This window comes from Zootoca vivipara, chromosome 2, assembly GCF_965207765.1.
Source record: "Zootoca vivipara chromosome 2, rZooViv2.hap1.1, whole genome shotgun sequence".
Classification (NCBI taxonomy): Eukaryota; Metazoa; Chordata; class Lepidosauria; order Squamata; family Lacertidae; genus Zootoca; species Zootoca vivipara.
In genome coordinates this window covers 109,680,458-109,699,224 of record NC_142584.1, presented here as the reverse complement: position 1 = coordinate 109,699,224, position 18,767 = coordinate 109,680,458, and the positions used below count along the sequence as shown (strand labels likewise).

General features: G+C 48.7%; 1 protein-coding gene across 1 annotated transcript; it reads right to left on the bottom strand.

The window, feature by feature from the left end:
* Positions 1–3,453: 3,453 nt before the first annotated feature.
* Positions 3,454–14,975, bottom strand: LOC148687054 (macrophage mannose receptor 1-like). The gene is made up of 6 exons (XM_088662478.1): positions 14,964–14,975; positions 13,535–13,940; positions 11,396–11,500; positions 6,861–6,947; positions 5,711–5,851; positions 3,454–4,030 (listed from the first exon to the last, which is right to left on the bottom strand). The coding sequence occupies exons 1-6, from the start codon at positions 14,973–14,975 to the stop codon at positions 3,699–3,701; spliced, it is 1,083 nt and encodes a 360-aa protein (XP_088518604.1). The 3' UTR covers positions 3,454–3,698.
* Between the last annotated feature and the right edge of the window lie 3,792 nt (positions 14,976–18,767).

Sequence of the window (18,767 nt, the reverse complement as noted above, 5' to 3'; positions counted from 1 at the left end):
CTAACCCAGCAGGCCGCTTCCTTGATCTGGCGGCCTGCCGGGTCGGCGCTGATCAGCGCTGCGCGGAGCACCGGATCAAGGAGCCGGTCTGCAGAGTCAGCGCCCAGCAACGCCGCACAGAGCATCGCCTCTTCAATCCAGCACGGCGTTGCTGGGCGCTGACTGTGCAGACCGGCTCCTCGATCCGGTGCTCCGCACAGCGCTCACATGTGTTCTAGCGCCCGTTTATTTAACGGGCTGAACACACTAGTTGTTTCAATAATAGTACTAATGTGTTTTCTGTAGTAGTATAACTAGGGTGGTGTGGCAACACAGGGTAAAAGGTTGGCAGTAGCTTGAATCTCACACATTCAAAGATAATTTTCATATTTGTTAAAGTATGAAAAATTTAAATCACCCGTTATAAACAGTGAATAAAAGTGTTAGTAATCCTATGTGGCGCTGTGAAAAAGCATTACCGGTAGTAATCCTATGTGGCTATGTGATGCAGGTGGCACTGTGGATTAAACCACTGAGCCTAGGGCTTGCCGATCAGAAGGTCGGCGGCTCGAATCCCTATGACGGGGTGAGCTCCCGTTGTTTGGTCCCAGCTCCTGCCCACCTAGCAGTTCGAAAGCACATCAAAGTGCAAGTAGATAAATAGGTACCGCTCCAGCAGGAAGGTAAATGGCGTTTCCGTGTGCTGCTCTGGTTCACCAGAAGCGGCTTTGTCATGCTGGCCACATGACCTAGAAGCTATACGCCGTCTCCCTTGTCCAATAATGCGAAATGAGTGCCGCAACCCCAGAGTCGGTCACGACTGGACCTAATGGTCAGGGTCCCTTTACCTTTACCTTTAATCCTATGTGGGTATTGAAGCAGGGGGTGCTTTGTGGAGGCCTTCTGTGGGCAACCGCAGGCACCAACTTGGCGACCCCAACTCTAGTATTAGCCAATGGGCATTGTGTTATTCAGGCCAACGGCGACTGAAAGAGCGATTCCCACAGAAACTTCTCTGCCGCAGACTGTTAAAGCAAGTTGAGCAAGCAGCTGAGGAACCTCAGGGTGGCCCTGGAGTGGAGAGTGTTAGTGGGATGCGAGCATTGCACGATCTCCCACCCAAGTTCACCCACACCCACAGAGCCAGCCAGCCCGGCTGTTAGCTGGACTTGACATCACGCAGAGGAAGTCCAAGTTCTACCACGGAAATCAGCCAGACTCAAGTCTAAACAAATGAGCAATGACAGATTTCCCCGTAGGTTACGCTGGGGCCACATCAGAAAGGCCTTCCCAGCAATGCAGAAGATGATTTACTCGGGAGCTGGCCTACAGAAACCAAAAAAAGATTTGTTGCGAAACCCGGCCAGAATCAGCAGCACTCCATGTCTACAAGGAATCGCTGCTTGAGGTAATTGATATTCATGCATTAAGAAGGACGAATCACATTACTTCATATTTTGCAAGATAGGGTAGGATTTGTTCATATAGTTTTCTAGGGGCTGTGCCCCTGTTGGCTCTGCTCATCTCACTCTGCCATTCTCCCTACATAGAGCTTCCCCTTCCCAGCCTGTTCAACTTTTCACCTTCCCAACCCATTTCTTCATGCAAACCCAGGATTGTGATGTGGCACTGTAAGCCCTCCAGTGGGGGCTCTGTGATGACAGCCTTACGTTTTTATGTATACAGGAAGATAAGTGCCATGGTGCACCTGTAGCAGCAAAACCGGATGCCTTTATCTGCCTCAGCTGCAACTAAACACATCTCTCCTGCATCATCCAAAAGACTGGCCTCAGACAGATGGATGCCACCCAGGAGGATTCTGAATTCCGTACCCTTTTTTCCCCTTTTGCTTTTGATGGCTGGTTAAATATTAATTTGTCATATGGTAGGCTCGTGAATTTGCCATATGGTACGCTAAAAAAAACTAAGACCATGGTCACTGGTTCCATCACCTCCTGGCAAATAGAAGGGGAGGAAATGGAGGCAGTGAGAGATTTTACTTTCTTGGGCTCCTTGATCACTGCAGATGGTGACAGCAGTCACGAAATTAAAAGACGCCTGCTTCTTGGGAGAAAAGCAATGACAAACCTAGATAGCATCTTAAAAAGCAGAGACATCACCTTGCCAACAAAGGTCCGTATAGTTAAAGCCATGGTTTTCCCAGTAGTGATGTATGGAAGTGAGAGCTGGACCATAAAGAAGGCGGATCGCCAAAGAATTGACACTTTTGAATTATGGTGCTGGAGGAGACTCTTGAGAGTCCCATGGACTGCAAGAAGATCAAACCTATCCATTCTGAAGGAAATCAGCCCTGAGTGCTCACTGGAAGGACAGATCGTGAAGCTAAGGCTCTAATACTTTGGCCACCTCATGAGAAGAGAAGACTCCCTGGAAAAGACCCTGATGTTGGGAAAGATTGAGGGCACAAGGAGAAGTACAAGTAGATAATTGGGAAGGTGGGAGATGTTACTATTATGCAACATCCTAATTCCGAGGATGTTACAGTTATGCAATTGTGGTTCCTTACATCACCTTTCTGTGGAAGAGTAAGTTCTCAGGCATTCAAACTGTATATACTAGGGCAGTGGTTCACAAACCTTTTCTGCCACTTCATGGTTTTTCTTCCTGTTGTAGCAACTGAAATGTACCAGGCTAGACAATGTGTGGTCTTGAATTGTATGTTTGCAGACACGCTAAGAAACACCCGAATGAGGTTTGGGAATTACTGGCGGTCTGCAGGCTACAGTTGGGGAACTCCTGTGCTAAGCTACTCCCAGCTGTGCTAAGTGCTCCCAGTTCACAGCATCCTTTCTCCACACACAGATTTTGGAGTAAACTCACGGTGCCTGTAGCCAGCTGCGTAAACCACACACAGCTCTGCCAGATGAGTCAGCTGGTTTTGTGCCTATTCTGTGACCCTTCTGGGCCAGCTTTTAATAAAGGTCTATGTGTGGTGACAGAATTTACCTTCTTGAGACTATCCGTTTCTAAGAAAGCAAGTTTTTAGTTCTCGTGGTTATGAAGATAATCGATATCGTAAGTCCCAATAAGTCCTGTTGGTAGAAGGAGCTCAAGAAGTTGCCAGCTGATGACTCTGGAAGAGGGTCCAGGAGGGTATAGAATCACAGAAGTGTAGAGTTTGGATTTATTACATTTACCATATATCCCACCTTTCCTCCAAGGAGCTCAGGGTGATGTACATGGCCTGCTCCCTCTGTCCGTTTTAACCTCACAACAACCCTTTGAGGTAGACCAGGCTGAGAGACTTTGACTGGCCCCAAAGTCAGTATCCCAGCCTGTGTGTGTATTTTCGCAAAGGAAGTGGTTTTTCACTGTGGAATTGCATTTATATATGGACTTGTCTTGTCACTTGTTTTTGCACGTGATAATGCTTTTAATATTTTTGTACATGTATTATTTTGGGGATATTTTTACGTGAACGTGTCTTTATACAAGGAATCGGGGTGGGTTGTCTTACACGTTTATTTTGTTTACTGTTGATGGCTTTACAATGAAACCCTTTTGATGGGAAGCGATGGGCTCAATCCATCCATCAACACAATTAATCATAGTCGAAAGGGACGCCAAGGGCCATCTAGTCCAACCCCCTGCAATGCAGGCATCTTTTGCCCAACCTGGGCCTCGAACCCACGACCCTGAGAGTGAGTGTCTCGTGCTCCACCTGCTGTCATGCCATGCATAGTTTGGCCTTGGGAGTGCTATTCACACACATAGTACAACTTCTGCTCGCAACACTCGTCTTCCCACAGGACTCCTTCCTCCGTGCCTGTCCCTGCCCCACAGTTTCCCCATAGGGGATCGCTCGGTTCCCCTTCCCGCCAGCTCTGAGGCTCCTCTACGGTGCTCCCATTGGCCCAAGCCCAGTAGCCCCACAGCCCGTGGCGGTGCAGCCCCAGCCACGCCTTCAGACCCTGCTGGAGCGCGACCCTCCCAGCCAGGATCTGGCCTCTGGCGTGGCAGGCAGCCAGAGCTTCGAACCAGGTGCTGTTTTCCTGAACGACGACAGGGCTTCGATCCCGCAGGGGTCCCACTAACAGGAAACAGAAAGAGAGAAGAGGTATTAGAGCCAGGAGCGTAGCCAGGATCAAAATTAGGGGTGGGCAAGGGGCAAGGGGCGGGGCCAAGGCACGGGAGGGGGGCCACAATGGGGCAAGGATAGCCATGGTCATTCAGGGGCGAGGGGGCGCCAGGATCAGCCTGAAATCGGGCTGCTCCGACCCCCTCCTCCCCCTCCGCGATCGCCGGCTAGAAGGGACGTCTCCCTTCTCCCTGGCTGGCTGTGGGGTGGGTGGAGGGAAAGCCAGCCAAACGCTTTGCGCGGCTCTGGGGCTTTCCCTCCGCCCGCCCCACAGCCAGCCGGCTAGAAGGGACGTCTCCCTCCGGGCGGGGAGTAACTGGAGGGCGGCTCCAGCAGGACTGAGACTCTGGCCGCAGTGCAGGGCGGCATGGTGGAGGCGGCGCTGCCGGCGAGGCTCTGGAGGGTGGCGCTCCGGCAGGGAAGAGGCTCCAGCCGTGGCGCGGCATGGCGGGTGGGCGAGAGCGCCGCGTCCAGCCTCTGCCTCTTCTTTGGCGCCCTCCAGAACGTGATGCCTCTGATGACCGCTTCGCCAGCCCTGCTTCTGAGGGGGGCAGCTGCCCCCTCCTGCCCCCCTGTCTACGCCCATGATTAGAGCAGGGGTCAGCAAACCTTTTCAGCAGGGGGCCGGTCCACTGTCCCTCAGACCTTGTGAGGGGTCCGAGTATATTTTGAAAAAAATAAATAAATGAACAAACTCCTATGCCCCACAAATAACCCAGAGATGCATGGCTGCCATCCGCGGTTGCGGGGCGCCTCGCTGATCCGTGCAGGTGGCGCGGGGGGGTGGCCTCTTTGTTTTCAGTGACGGTGGGGTGGGGGCATGGGGGCCATCCCCCGCCGCCCACCACGGTGGGGGGGGGTACTTAGCTGCCCCAAGAGGGTGGTGGGAGCTCCAGCCGTAGGGCGCATGGATATCCTCAGCCAGAGGCTGAGTGGGTTACCTGCCAATGCCTGTGCCAAGTTTCCCGCTTCTGAAGCTCAATAAAATTGTGGCCAATTTGAACCCATACTCTGGTCTCATTCATTGCGGGGAAGGGGTAGGCACCACAGTGTCAGGAGTATGGGCAGGAGTCAGGCTCTGGGGCCTGTAGTGCTTTGCAGGACTGGGGCCTGCCTCAGCTTGTGCTGGGGAAGCAAGGAGTGGCCACTCAGGTGAGGCCTCAGCTTGTGCTGGAGAGGCAAGGAGTGGTCACTCAGGTGAGGCCACTTGATACCTCACTGCACCTGGTGGCAGGAGCTGGGAGGGATAAAAGCTCAGCATTTCCCTTCAGCTCTTTGCCACAGCAATGCTATCCCTGCCTGGTTGCCTCTGGCATCTTGCTCCTTGGACCCTTGCCTTACCGACGCCTTGACCCTCAACCCTTGGACTTCGCCCTGCTGATTCCTTGCTCCTCGGCCCTTGGACCTTTGCCTTGCCGACGCCTTGCTCCTTGACTCCCAGACCTTCGCCTCTGCCTTGCTCCTTGACCCTGCGACTGCCTGATGCTGGACCCTCAGCCCTGCACCTGTTCTCTGGTCCTGACGTCCCCAGTCAGGGCTTCAACCGCCCGCCGACCGGACCGTGACGTGACACACAGACAGGGTTTTGCACGTGCGCCCGCAACTAAACAATGATCTGTCTCCAGGATGTACCTTCTGTTAAATCAGAAGCAGAGAAAGTTGTCAGCTTTGTCTTTCTGGTCTCTTGCTCAGGCCTGTGTTGGGTTGAGGAGAGATCCTGAACCGCAGTGGGATAAGGGAGCTCGTTTCCATCAGTAGTTGCAGGGGCGTACTCTAAGAAGACAAGATACCCAATTATTTTGCATTTGGATTCTGATCAGCCCCAGCCATCAGGCACGATGGTCAGAGGCGATGGGACTTGTAGACTGGCTACATCTGAAGTTCTACAATTTCCTCCTGAAAAGCTGGAATTGGGAGACTGAGCCCAGAGCTTAGGCTGCACACACAACTATCTAGGATTAAGAAGAGCCCATCTGGTCCAGAACCCTGTTTTCACAGCAGCCAACCAGATACCCAAAGGGAAGCATATGGTATGACTGGCGAGTAGGACTCTTGAGCCCTCTTCACTTCCAGGACTGTATCTGGATTACTGATAGGCAGGCAATATGTGACCTGGGACACAGGTGGTGCCGTGGTCTAAACCACAGAGCCTAGGGCTTGCCGATCTGAAGGTCGGCTGTTCGAATCCCCGCGATGGGGTGAGCTCCCACTGCTCAGTCCCAGCTCCTGCCAACCTAGCAGTTCGAAAGTGTGTCAAAGTGCAAGTAGATAAATAGGTACCACTCCGGAGGGAAGGTAAACAGCGTTTCTGTGTGCTGCTCTGGTTCGCCAAAAGCGGCTTAGTCATGCTGGCCATATGACCCGGAAGCTGTACGCCGGCTCCCTCAGCCAATAAAGCAAGATGAGTGCCGCAACCCCAGAGTTGTTCGTGACTGGACCTAATGGTCAGGGGTCCTTTATGTGACCTTAACCAAATATCATTGCCAGTAGCACCTTTGGTAAAGGCTGTTCTCCAACTGGAGCGCTCCGCAGGCCAGTGTTTCCCAGTTGTCAGTGTTTATACTACATTTTTTAAAGATTTGCCTTGAGAGAGTCTTTAAACCTCTTTTGTTGACCACCAGCATCACACTTTGCATTTTTAAGTTCGGAATAGAGTAGTTGCTTTAGAAGACGATCATCAGGCATCCACACAACATGACCAGTCTTTTACCTTTTTTTCTTATAACATCACTCTTTTCCATTTCCCTTCTTCATTCCTCCAGGCTATCTGGAAAAAACTCACCATCGTTGGATCCGGCTGAGAACCGCTTACTTGTCACAGGTATCCAGGAATCTGAAGCTGAACCACTTGCCGTGGGAGGGGAAGTCGCTAGGAGGAGAGATTTCAAGAATTAGTCCCACCGCCATTCACTACCTAGGTAAAGGTAAAGGGACCCCTGACCATTAGGTCCAGTTGTGACCGGCTCTGGGGTTGCGGCGCTCATCTCGCGTTATTGGCCGAGGGAGCCGGCGTACAGCTTCCAGGTCATGTGGCCAGCATGAAAAAGCCGCTTCTGGCGAACCAGAGCAGCGCACGGAAACGCCGTTTACCTTCCCGCTTGGAGCGGTTCCTATTTATCTACTTGCACTTTGATGTGCTTTCGAACTGCTAGGTTGGCAGGAGCTGGGACTGAGCAACGGGAGCTCAGCCCGTCGCAGGGATTCAAACCGCCGACCTTCTGATCAGCAATCCCTAGGCTCTGTGGTTTAACCCACAGTGCCACCTGCATCCCCTACCTACCTCTTCACTACCTACCTCCCCCACAAAAAAAAAATATTGTAGGGCTGTAACTAGACACAAACAGCTTTGTGAGTGTTTGCATTGTGGGGGAAGTCGAGCTGAATTCTTGACTTTAGAAAGCCACATTCTGGGGCCTGTGTAAATTATGCAAAGGAGCTGGATTTGCATCGGCCGGTTTTACAGAATTTGTTTGGCTTCTGGCATGCAGGGGATAGAGAAAAACCCCTGACCGCAGGAAACTCTGACTGTAATCGAGGCTTGATTATTATTATTCTTGCACAATAAGATGTTATCTCCCTATTCTCCCCCTGTGCGACCCCCCTAAATCTGTTCTGGCTGTTTCCCACAACCCCGTGTAGCAGATTCGGGAAGGGTGCAAGGAGTGGAGAAGGGGGGGGGATTCCTGCTGGGCAAGCAGAAATCGTTGTGCGGAAGGGACAGAACAGTTGAATACTGCCCATGATGTGGAAGCACTGTGAGCCACAATATTAATACTGTCAACAATGGTTCTTGCTCTGTGTATACTAAACAGCCTCGGTCCAGTATACGTGAAGGAGCGTCTCCACCCCTGCGAGAAGCCAAGTTACAGGGAACCAGGCAGAGGGCCTTATCGGTGGTGGCACCTGCCCTGTGGAACGCCCTCCCACCAGATGTCAAAGAGAAAAACAGCTACCAGACTTTTAGAAGACATCTGAAGGCAGCCCTATTTAGGGAAGCTTTTAATGTTTAATAGATTATTTCATTCTAATGTTCTGTTGGAAGCCGCCCAGAGTGGCTGGGGAAACTCAGCCAGATGGGCAGGGTATAGATAATAAATTATTATTATTATTATTATTATTATTATTATTATTATTATTATTATTATTATTAGGGGTGGGAAACCTGAGAACCTTCTAACATTGTTGAACTACAACTCCCTAACAGGGATGATGAGAGTTGGGATCTAACAATATCTGCCAGGCTGCAGGTTCCCCATCCGCGGAATAAGAGATATGGCTTCCTACTTGTGCCCACCTTGCTCCAGGAAGCCCTATGAGGCACAGATACCGTTTCCCTCAGTGTTGAAACTGAGGCTGTTTCACCGGCCTGCAGTTTGAGATTTTCTAAGACTCCATTGATGGTGAAAGAGATTTGGGTTGGCCAGTGGAATTTGCTGCCAAGGAGTGTGGTGGAGTCTCCTTCTTTGGAGGTCTTTAAGCAGAGGCTTGACAGCCATATGTCAAGAATGCTTTGATGGTGTTTCCTGCTTGGCAGGGGGTTGGACTGGATGGCCCTTGTGGTCTCTTCCAACTCTATGATTCTATGATTCTAAGGGTATAGTTGTTCATTTGTGATTGGCTATGATGGTCTTTCTCCTGCTAACCTAGCAGTTCGAAAGCACATCAAAATGCAAGTAGATAAATAGGAACCGCTACAGCGGGAAGGTAAACGGCATTTCCATGTGCTGCTCTGGTTTGCCAGAAGCGGCTTTGTCATGCTGGCCACATGACCTGGAAGCTATACGCTGGCTCCCTCGGCCAATAATGCGAGATGAGCGCGCAACCCCAGAGTCGGTCACGACTGGACCTAATGGTCAGGGGTCCCTTTACCTTTATGATGGTCTTTGTTTTCATGTGTGAGTGGGGTGGGTGGATATTTTTGGGTCAGGTTAGCCATACTGATTTGAACGCTGGTGGTAAATTTTTGTCATTTGTCACCTACTCTCACCCCCATCCACCCTCCCATCCCCTATCTGTCTCGTTTTCCCTCTTTCTTCTTAGTGTCTTAACAAATGAAACTGATTTGCAAAAATGATACATGTTAAAATATGAGTGACACTGCACACACCTTTGTAATTCAAGAAATCTTTAATAAAAAATATTTTTTTAAAAAAGATTCCATTGATACCTAGGTGTGTGGCAGTCTGGTGCATGCAATGAGAGCTTATGCGGTTCTGGTAAATGGATCCAGATTAGGATCAGGGAGACATGAGCATTATGTGGCCTTCGGACGGTCATGTACTCTCGGCATAGCTGCCAAGTTCTGGCCTGAGAAATAAGGGACTGGACCGGAATTAGCAGACCGGAAGTAGCGCTGCCGCCATTTTGGAACTGGGCGGAGCATGCTCAGAAGCTACGTTTGATGCTGCTCTGCCCTGTTCCAAAATGGCCGCCGAACCAGAAGTCACACTGCAGCCATTTTGGAATTGGGCAAAGCAGCATCAAAAGTCGCTTCTGAGCATGCTCCGCCCAGTTCCAAAATGGCCGTCGCACCAGAATAAACCGGGGGGAAACAAAAAAATCCGTTTTTCAGGCTGGGGACAGCCGGAAAAACGGGGGTTTCCTGGGGAATACGGGAGACTTGGCAGCTATGACTCTCGGCCTAAGCCACCTCAGAGGATAATTCAGGAGATGAGATCCTTGGATGCGGCCTTCCAGTGGTCTGACTTAGTATAGGTCAGCTTCCTGCATTCCTAATGATGTATAGTAGAGGACTGGGCAATATGGAACAACCCAATCAAGAGGCAAACTAATAGCAATGAGGGGCTGGACAGAAATCTGCTTTTCTTGAATTAACATTTGTTTGTTTGTTTGCTTGCTTTATAAAACTATTTGTATACTTCTATATCATCAAATATAAATACATCAAAGTAGTTTGCAGCAATAAAACCATGAAATAGTTAAAAGCAGACATCAATTAAGCGTTGTAGAATAACAATAGGAAGTGGATAGCTCAGTTGGTTAACAACAATACCCCACCCATCTGGGTAGGGTTTCCCCAGCCACTCTGGGCGGCTTCCAGCACATATGATTAGTTCGTGGTGCTGATAACGCCAAGGTTTCAGGTTTGATTCCCCCTAAGGGACAGCTGCATATTCCTGCATTGCAGGGGGTTGGACTAGATGATCCTCAGGGTCCTTTCCAACTCTATGATTCTATGAGATTCTGTTAGAATAATTTTTTTAAAAAAAACCTAAGGCGAGACTGGATGAATCCCAAGCCGGAATTAAGATTGCTGGAAGAAATATCAACAACCTCAGATATGCTGGTGACACAACCTTGACGGCAGAAAGTGAGGAGGAATTAAAGAAAGAGGAGAGAGCAAAATATGGTCTGAAGCTCAACATCAAAACATCAACATAAAAAAAAACTAAGATCATGGCCATCACCTCCTGGCAAATAGAAGGGGAAGAAATGGAGGCAGTGAGAGATTTTACTTTCTTGGGTTCCATGATCACTGCAGATGGTAACAGCAGTCACGAAATTAAAAGACGCCTGCTTCTTGGGAGAAAAGCAATGGCAAACCTAGACAGCATCTTAAAAAGCAGAGGCATCACCTTGCCGACAAAGGTCCATATAGTTAAAGCTATGCTTTTCCCAGTAGTGATGTATGGAAGTGAGAGCTGGGCCATAAAGAAGGGTGTTCACCGAAGAATGGATGCTTTTGAATTATGATGCTGGAGGAGATCAAACCTATCCATTCTGAAGGAAATCAGCCCTGAGTGCTCACTGGAAGGACAGATCGTGAAGCTGAGGCTCCAATACTTTGGCCACCTCATGAGAAGAGAAGAATCTTTGGAAAAGACCCTGATGTTGGGAAAGATTGAGGGCACTAGGAGAAGGGGACGACAGAGGACGAGATGGTTGGACAGTGTTCTCGAAGCTACGAACATGAGTCTGACCAAACTGCGGGAGGCAGTGGAAGACAGGAGTGCCTGGCGTGCTCTGGGTCCATGGGGTCACGAAGAGTCGGACACAACTAAACGACTAAACAACAAACAAATGCTCAATTGCTCCCCCTAGAGGCAAACAGAGGAATTACCAGGTTTTCACCCACCTGAGTGCCCCTGCGCCCACAGAATCTTTCCCTGGCACCTTCAGGGTCGTGTTCCCCACACCCTCCACCACTTGCTGAAATCAGGCTTGGGAAAAGTCTACTACTGCAGCCAACAGAAGCGGGTGCCACAGCCGTTTCTGCCGCCAGCAATACACTTGCAGGACCCCCTCCCCCCCCCTCCCAAAAAAAGTTGGAGATCCCCGGAGGTTTAGGATACCTACTAGCCATGGTTGACTGCGGGGCAGGAGTCAACGCATCCTTCTGGTCAGGTATGGAGCGGCAGTTTAGCAGGAGTTGGAGAAGAAAAGGAAGAGCACCTGTAGGCCCTGAAAGGCAGAATATAGGAGACCCTTTTTCGATGCGATTATTTAGCCACGCTTTGCTTCTCTTATTACTGGGAACTGTCGTTTCCCCCTCTCAGAACTCCCAGCACCCTTAAACAAATTACAGCTCCCATTATTCTGAATGGGGGAGGGGGGGCCTCGTACGCTTTAAATGCGTGTCGAACGTCCTTTGAACGTGTGGTGTGGATTTAGGTGCTGAGATTTTCCAGTGACGTAGCCAAAACAGGGGTACTGACTGAGACATAAGAGGGAGCTAACAGAATGCTCGGGTGGGGAGGTGTAGTAGTAGTAGTTTTTATTACGGCCATTGGCCCATATCAAAACAACTGCCCATGATGTAGAAGCACTGTGAGCCACAATATTAATACTGTCAACAGTGGTTCTTGCTCTGTGTATACTAAACAGCCTCGGTCCAGTATACCTGAAGGAGCGTCTCCTCCCCCATCGTTCTGCCCGGACACGACACTGAGGTCCAGTACCGAGGGCCTTCTGGCGGTTCCCTCGCTACGAGAAGCCAAGTTACAGGGAACCAGGCAGAGGGCCTTCTCGGTAGTGGCACCCACCCTGTGGAACGCCCTCCCACTAGAGGTCAAAGAGAACAACAACTACCAGACCTTTAGAAGGCATCTCAAGGCAGCCCTGTTCAGGGAAGCTTTTAATGTCTGATAGATTTCTGTGTTTTAATATTTTGTTGGAAGCCGCCCAGAGTGGCTGGGGGAACCCGGCCAGATGGGCAGGGTATAAATATTATTATTATTATTATTATTATAACAAAACATCACGTAATCATTTACCGATATAATTTGAACAATTTTTCGATTTAAAATGGCCTCTATATATACATATTTCCAATTAATTAAGACAATTTTATTCAATAAAATTCATTCATCCATCCATCTAAAACAGGGGTCCCCAAACTAAGATTGTTTGTTGTCCCCAAACAATCGCCTTCTAAATCCAGCCCGCAGATGGTTCGGGAATCAGCATGTTTTTACATGAGTAGAATGTGTTCTTTTATTTAAAATGCATCTCTGGGTTATTTGTGGGACATGCCAGTTGTTTTTACATGAGTAGAATGTGTCCTTTTATTTAAAATGCAGCTCTGGGTTATTTGTGGGGCACAGGAATTCATTCATTTCCCCCCCCAAAAAATATAGTCTGGCCCCCCACAAGGTCTGAGGGACAGTGGACCGGCCCCCTGCTGGAAAAGTTTGCTGACCCCTGATCTAAAACATAATTTAAGCTCTATCAAATAAAATTGTAATTTTGCAACTAAATTCTGATTCCCGTTAATGGTTATTTGGTTTAGTTGAGCTATCGAAATCATAAAGTGATCCATTTCTCTTCTTATAAAATAAAACATTAATCAAGAATCTGGCGACCATGAGGGATCTGCTCATCGTTCAACAATTACCAGACCTTTAGAAGGCATCTCAAGGCAGCCCTGTTTAGGGAAGCTTTTAATGTTTGATGGATTTCTGTATTTTAGTGTTTTGTTGGAAGCCGCCCAGAGTGGCTGGGGGAACCCGGCCAGATGGGCGGGGTATAAATAATATATTATTATTATTATTATTATTATTATTATTATTATTATTATTATGTTAATTGGACTTCCGTAGTTTTGTCCACAATTCGCGATAAAAATGGAGACCGAAACCTGGTCCGTGCAGCCAGATGTAATGGGCAACAAAAGATTATATGGTTCAAAGATTCTATAGAACCACTGTTACAGTCGCATAGAAGTGAAATCTGGCCATTGGAGGGTCTATTACTCATGACATTTGATGGGAAAGCATTGAACCTGGCCTTTAGGAAAGCATACCTGTATGTCTCAACGGATAGAGTAGTTATGTAAGATGGTAATTTCAGTGATAGTGTTAAGCCAAGGTTTATCGGTGAGCAGGTACCGCTGCCCATAGTGATATTATGTTGGAGGTGGGGAGGTGTATTGCTTAGTTCTGGTTCTTATTGTGCACTTTTGTGTTTTTCGTCTCGTATTTTTGCGTCGCCACTCACCTCTGCAGCACACGAAAGGGTGTTTCTGGAGGCAGTTCTCTTGATACCACAGGCTCTCGTTCATAACCGCACAGCTTTCCGAAGACCTGGACGCCGGGCTCCACTGCGTAAACTTATAGGGGTCACCGTTAAGCCAGACCCAGGAGAAGCCTTGGCAGTACAGCCCAATCCAGAATGAGCAATTGGGGCAGAGGGAGGCAGCCTCCTCCATATCCCTGTCGTCCCGGAAACTTGCCAGCCGGGTGCCCTGTCGAAGGCAGTAGCAATGGGCACCAAGCATGGTTTGCGGGTCCTGGATGAGGAAGTACTCGCGGTCTGAGGACAGGAGCGATGCCAAGGCAACTGTGTAGAGAAAGAACAAAGAGAAAAGGCACCCCAATATATCCGGTATCGAAAGGGGGTTGGACTAGATGAGCCACGGGGTCCTTGCCAACCCCAGAGTTCTATGGTTCCGAACCCTGAACTTACTCTGTCCAAATTTCATGATTGGAAGTCGTAATGATTTGTCACGTTAAGCCACCATTGTTCTAAGGCACTTTGGACAGTAAGCGCTGGGAGTCCGTGACTGACTCCAAGGTCAGAATCCCGTGAGCTTTATGGCTGAGTGGGGATTTGAACCCTGGTCTCCCACTCCACCCAGTAATTATTATTATTATTATTATTATTATTAATACCCCGGCCATCTGGCTGGGTTTCCCCAGCCACTCTGGGTGGCTTCCAACAGAAAAATGAAATAAAATAAACTATTAAACATTAAAAGCCTCCCTAAACAGGGCTGCCTTCAGATGTCTTCTAAAAATCTGGTAGATGTTTTTCTCTTTGACATCTGATAGGAGGGCGTTCCACAGCGTGGGCGGCACTACCGAGAAGGCCCTCTGCCTGGTTCCCCGCAACTTGGCTTCTCGCAACAAGGGAACCGCCAGAAGGCCCTCGGTACTGGACCTCAGGGTCCGGGCAGAACGATGGGGGTGGAGATGCTCCTTCAGGTATACTGGACCGAGGCCACACCACACCGGCTCTCTAAACGCCAGGGTTGTTCCATTTTAACCTTTTAGCAACCCCTCTGAGGTAGGGTGAGAGATGGCTACTTGACTCCAGACAACCTAGAAAGTAGGGATTCAATGCTCATGTTTTCCAGGCCCGGTTCGAGCACCTCTGCTTCTTTATGAACACATGCACACTCTCCTCCGAAATGACAGGAGCAATAAATAACCTCTGCAAAGCAGGGGGTGAGGGTTGTTGGACTACAACTCCCATCAGCCCCCAGCCAGCATGGCCAGTGGTCAGGGTTGGTGGGAGCTGTAGCCCAGCAACATCCACATTTCTCCGCGCCTGGTGCAAAGGCTGTCATTTGCCTTGGCCCACTTGGGGAAGATGGAACAAGGATCTGGGGATGGGAATAATGGGAAACCGATGAGCAAAAAGGTACTGAGACCACCATGCTCCTTGACCAGTGGAATGATGGGAATTTTCCATTCCACCTTTAACAGACATGGGATTCTTGTGTGTCACACATCTGTTTACATTCCAGCACTGTTTCCTAGAACAAGCAGAACCTCCTTTTTTTTTAAAAAAATCATTTTTATTAAATCTTATTAAATCTTCCAAATTAACAATCCAATCAAAATCATATTAAATATTCCAAATTATACATATATATCAAATAATCAAAATATTCAATCCAATTATAATCAATTTTTAGGACTCCCCATGCTTCAAGATTCGGAGGGCTCTCATCTCATCTTATTTTTCTGCATTTTCTTTCCAATACTGTAGTCCATTTAGTTCTCAGATGTTGTCCTTCATCATTCTTTTTTCCCCCCACAGCCTCTGAATTATTCCCGCAGGTGAGTTGAAACAGATGCTATATTCCTGTGTGGATTTTATGTCCATCTCCTGTAAATTCGCAGTCTGTCATCCCATGCCAGCATTTCCATCATATCAGTTCAAAAACTCCTCTGTTATTGGGCAGCGGGACAAGCGGAACTTCTGTTGTGTTGTTGTTGCTTTTGCTTTTCTCGCTCTCTCGGAAGAGACGGCAAGGAGACAACACATTTCTTTGCCCTGATTCATGATTAATAAATCCGTAGTTCCTAGTTTGTCTCCACAAGCTTCAAGCCTCTTCTGTTGCGCAGTTTTGCCCTGCTAAGTAAAGTGTGCCCATGTCCACAGACTTGGGTCACTGATTTATGTCGCATCAGAGGTTGAGGGATCTTCACAGTGTGCCAGCTGGAAGGAGACGATCCAGCTGGGGGCTAGCCAGCTGGCCGTTCAACCCCCAGATGCCAACGTGGAGACCCTTCACAGAATCAGTGCATTCATGCACACACCATAGCTGCTAAGTCTCCCGTATTCCCCGGGAAACCCCCGTTTTTCCAGCTGTTCCCATCCGAAAAAACTGATTTTTTTTGTTTTTCCCTGGTTTATTCTGGCACAGTGGCTGCAGCGTGACTTCTGGTGTGGCGGCCATTTTGGAACAGGGCAGAGCAGCATCAAAAGTAGCTTCTGAGCATGCTCCGCCCAGTTCCAAAATGGCGGCAGCGCTACTTCCGGCCTGCTACTTCCGGTCCAGTCCCTTATTTCTCAGGCAGCTATGGCACACACACACACACACACACACACACACACACACACACACAAACGTCACTCTTACTCTGGCCATTAGATATACAGTATAGGCAAATGAAGCTCATCAACCTGGTTGGGTAGCCCATCTAGCAGAAGGAAAACTGTGGTCCTAAACCTCTGCTGCTTGGTGGAATAACTTCAGGAGAATAAAAGGCTAAGAAGGAAACCCTACACAAATCTGGAACGGAGTCCCTAAGATGGTTGGATTGCACTCCTTCTTCCGTCAACTCCTGCGGCCAAGCTGGTGATAAAAACGTCTTGCTCTGCTCCCCTTTGGAACACATCAGTGAGGCTGAGAAGGGGGTCTGGTCATCTGGGCAGCTCAGGACTTCCATACGCACTGCCCAGGGAGGATGCTTCACCCCTGCTAATGTAATGCTTTGACTTCACCCCCAGACTGAGGCACGCTCCATTGTCTCTCGAGGCAGATGGATGCCAATGGCAAATCAACGACAACACAAGCCCATTGCATCTTCCTGATTCGCTCTGCGGGTTTTGCATCAGACTTTTCATTTTAAATGACCAAAGCCGGCAGAGACGGTCAGAAAGTGGGATCTTCACATTTGCATGGCAATTGCCTGGCTATGGAACACAGAAACACACATGTAATTCCCCTTCAGAAAGTCCAGGATTCTTGGCTTTTAATAAGCACGCCAGCCCGATCTACACTTTAGGTAAGAAGGATGTTTGATCAGGTGGGCCGTGGCTGCGTTTGGGTCAGCGAGTACAGTGGAAACGCATGTTTGCAAAACTCACACAAAGGGCAGGATCTATGGCTCCCCAAAATGCAGCACTATATATTATTATTTGCAGATTAAAAAAAATAAGTAAATACAGCTTGGGTGGTAGGGGATGGAGGAAATGTAGACGAAAGCAGCGAAGGGTGGAGGTAAAAGGTAAGTAGCCCCACCACCACAGCTTTCCTTTAAAGATAAATATGCCTGCACCCTGAAATCATCAGCCAAGGGATTTCTCCCTATTTCCTTTTTGTTAGAAGTGAAGCAGTGACAACTACTGTAGGCAGAAGACCTTTTCAGCTGGGATGCCGTGTCTACAGAACACCCTCCTCAATCTTTTAACCTGCTTTTCAGCCTGCCAAAAAGATCCCAGAGCAGTTTACATACAACCCGTTGAAACAGGGCAGTCCCTGCCCACAGGCTTAGAATCCTAAAGGACACGGCACAAAAGGAAACACAGGCACAGAGGGAAGAGGACAAAAAGTGAAGCCAGGCACAAATTCTTAAAAGTCGAATGGTTGCAAGAGCAGCGTGATAGAACTGGTCTTGGGAGCAAAGCTGTTGAAATGGGCTGCTTCCCACCGCTCCTCCTGAGGCAACCTGCTAATGTTTGCTGCGAGGTGGCAGTTGTGTGTGAGAAGACTCAGTGGAGTGTCAGTGCTAGTGGATTGGGCCCAACTTCCCAGCTCTCCTCTTCTAGAGGCTGACCGCTTTAATGGCTGGTTCCGGGTGGCAGTTGAGGTATCCCTACTACTTACTTGGGAGTAAGCCCCATTTAAAGGAATTGGCATGCGAACGATGCCTCCTAAAATCCTCTCTTCTACACAACTACGAAAGGGGGAGAAGCCTTTCAGGGGAACTTACTTCTGAGTAGACATGCACAGGATGACAATATTAATGCATTAATTCCCCAATGTCTGTTTTTTAAATTTTTATTTTATAAAATAAAGAGGCAGATGAATAGATTTAGTTCAGAATCAATTCTGGGCCTATTCATTGCAAATGCTTTTAGTGGGATAAACTTCACTTACCCCCTAGGATAGCTGCCAAGAAAAGCTTCATAGTGATGCAAAAGGGGTTTCTTCAAACCCAGGCAAGTTCCAAACACCCAACAAGAGCCGAGGTGCAAGGCTGCAAAAGTCAACTTCTAGGAAATTATGACCTTGCTTAGGAGACTTAAAGCCTAGTGTGTCGGAATGATGAAGAGGAGGACCTAGTTTTGGTAAGAATTCCACCTGAGGCAACAGCCTTGTCCACAAGATTATGCAAAAGGGTCGGAGATGACAGCTCCTGAAGAATTTGGAAACGTACAGCCCTTGGAAGATGATTTGAATTTCAAATTGAGGCATAGACACGGGAACATCCTGTCCTCCTGGGGGGCTGAGCTGGAGACAGGTGCTTCCTTATTTTGGAAACCAGATCTCAGAGAACAAACAAGAGCTGTTTGGTCTCCATCCTGCATTGCACAGGTGTTCCAATTCATTGAGTTCCTGCTCCATACCTGCCAAGGTGCCCCAGAGAAAACGGGTCATCCCATTTTTTTCCATCCGTGATCATGGTGGCCGTTTTGGGTTCCGCGATCTCAAGCTATGCTCTAGCCCCTTTTTTTAAAAAAAGCGCTTTTTGGGGGGCTGCGAGATCTTTCCTCAAGGTGAGAGTGGGGTGCAAGCAACGTGACTTGCCTAGGAGTGTGTCCGAGATGACACACACCCCGGGTTTGCGTCTCCAAAAGTTGGAAGCAGTGCTGGATTTACATATAAGCTAAACAAGGTGGCGCTGTGGGTTAAACCACAGAGCCTAGAGCTTGCCAATCAGAAGGTCGGCGGTTCGAATCCCTGCGATGGGGTGAGCTCCCGTTGCTCGGTCCC

Excerpts from the sequence above, each read along its gene's own strand:
- LOC148687054 (XM_088662478.1), bottom strand. Across the intron at positions 11,501-13,534 it reads CCCTTTCGTGTGCTGCAGAG|GGCCTACAGGTGCTCTTCCT; the intron begins GTGAGTGGCGAC and ends TCTGCCTTTCAG. Across the intron at positions 4,031-5,710 it reads TGCTTCTGATTTAACAGAAG|TGGGACCCCTGCGGGATCGA; the intron begins GTACATCCTGGA and ends GTTTCCTGTTAG.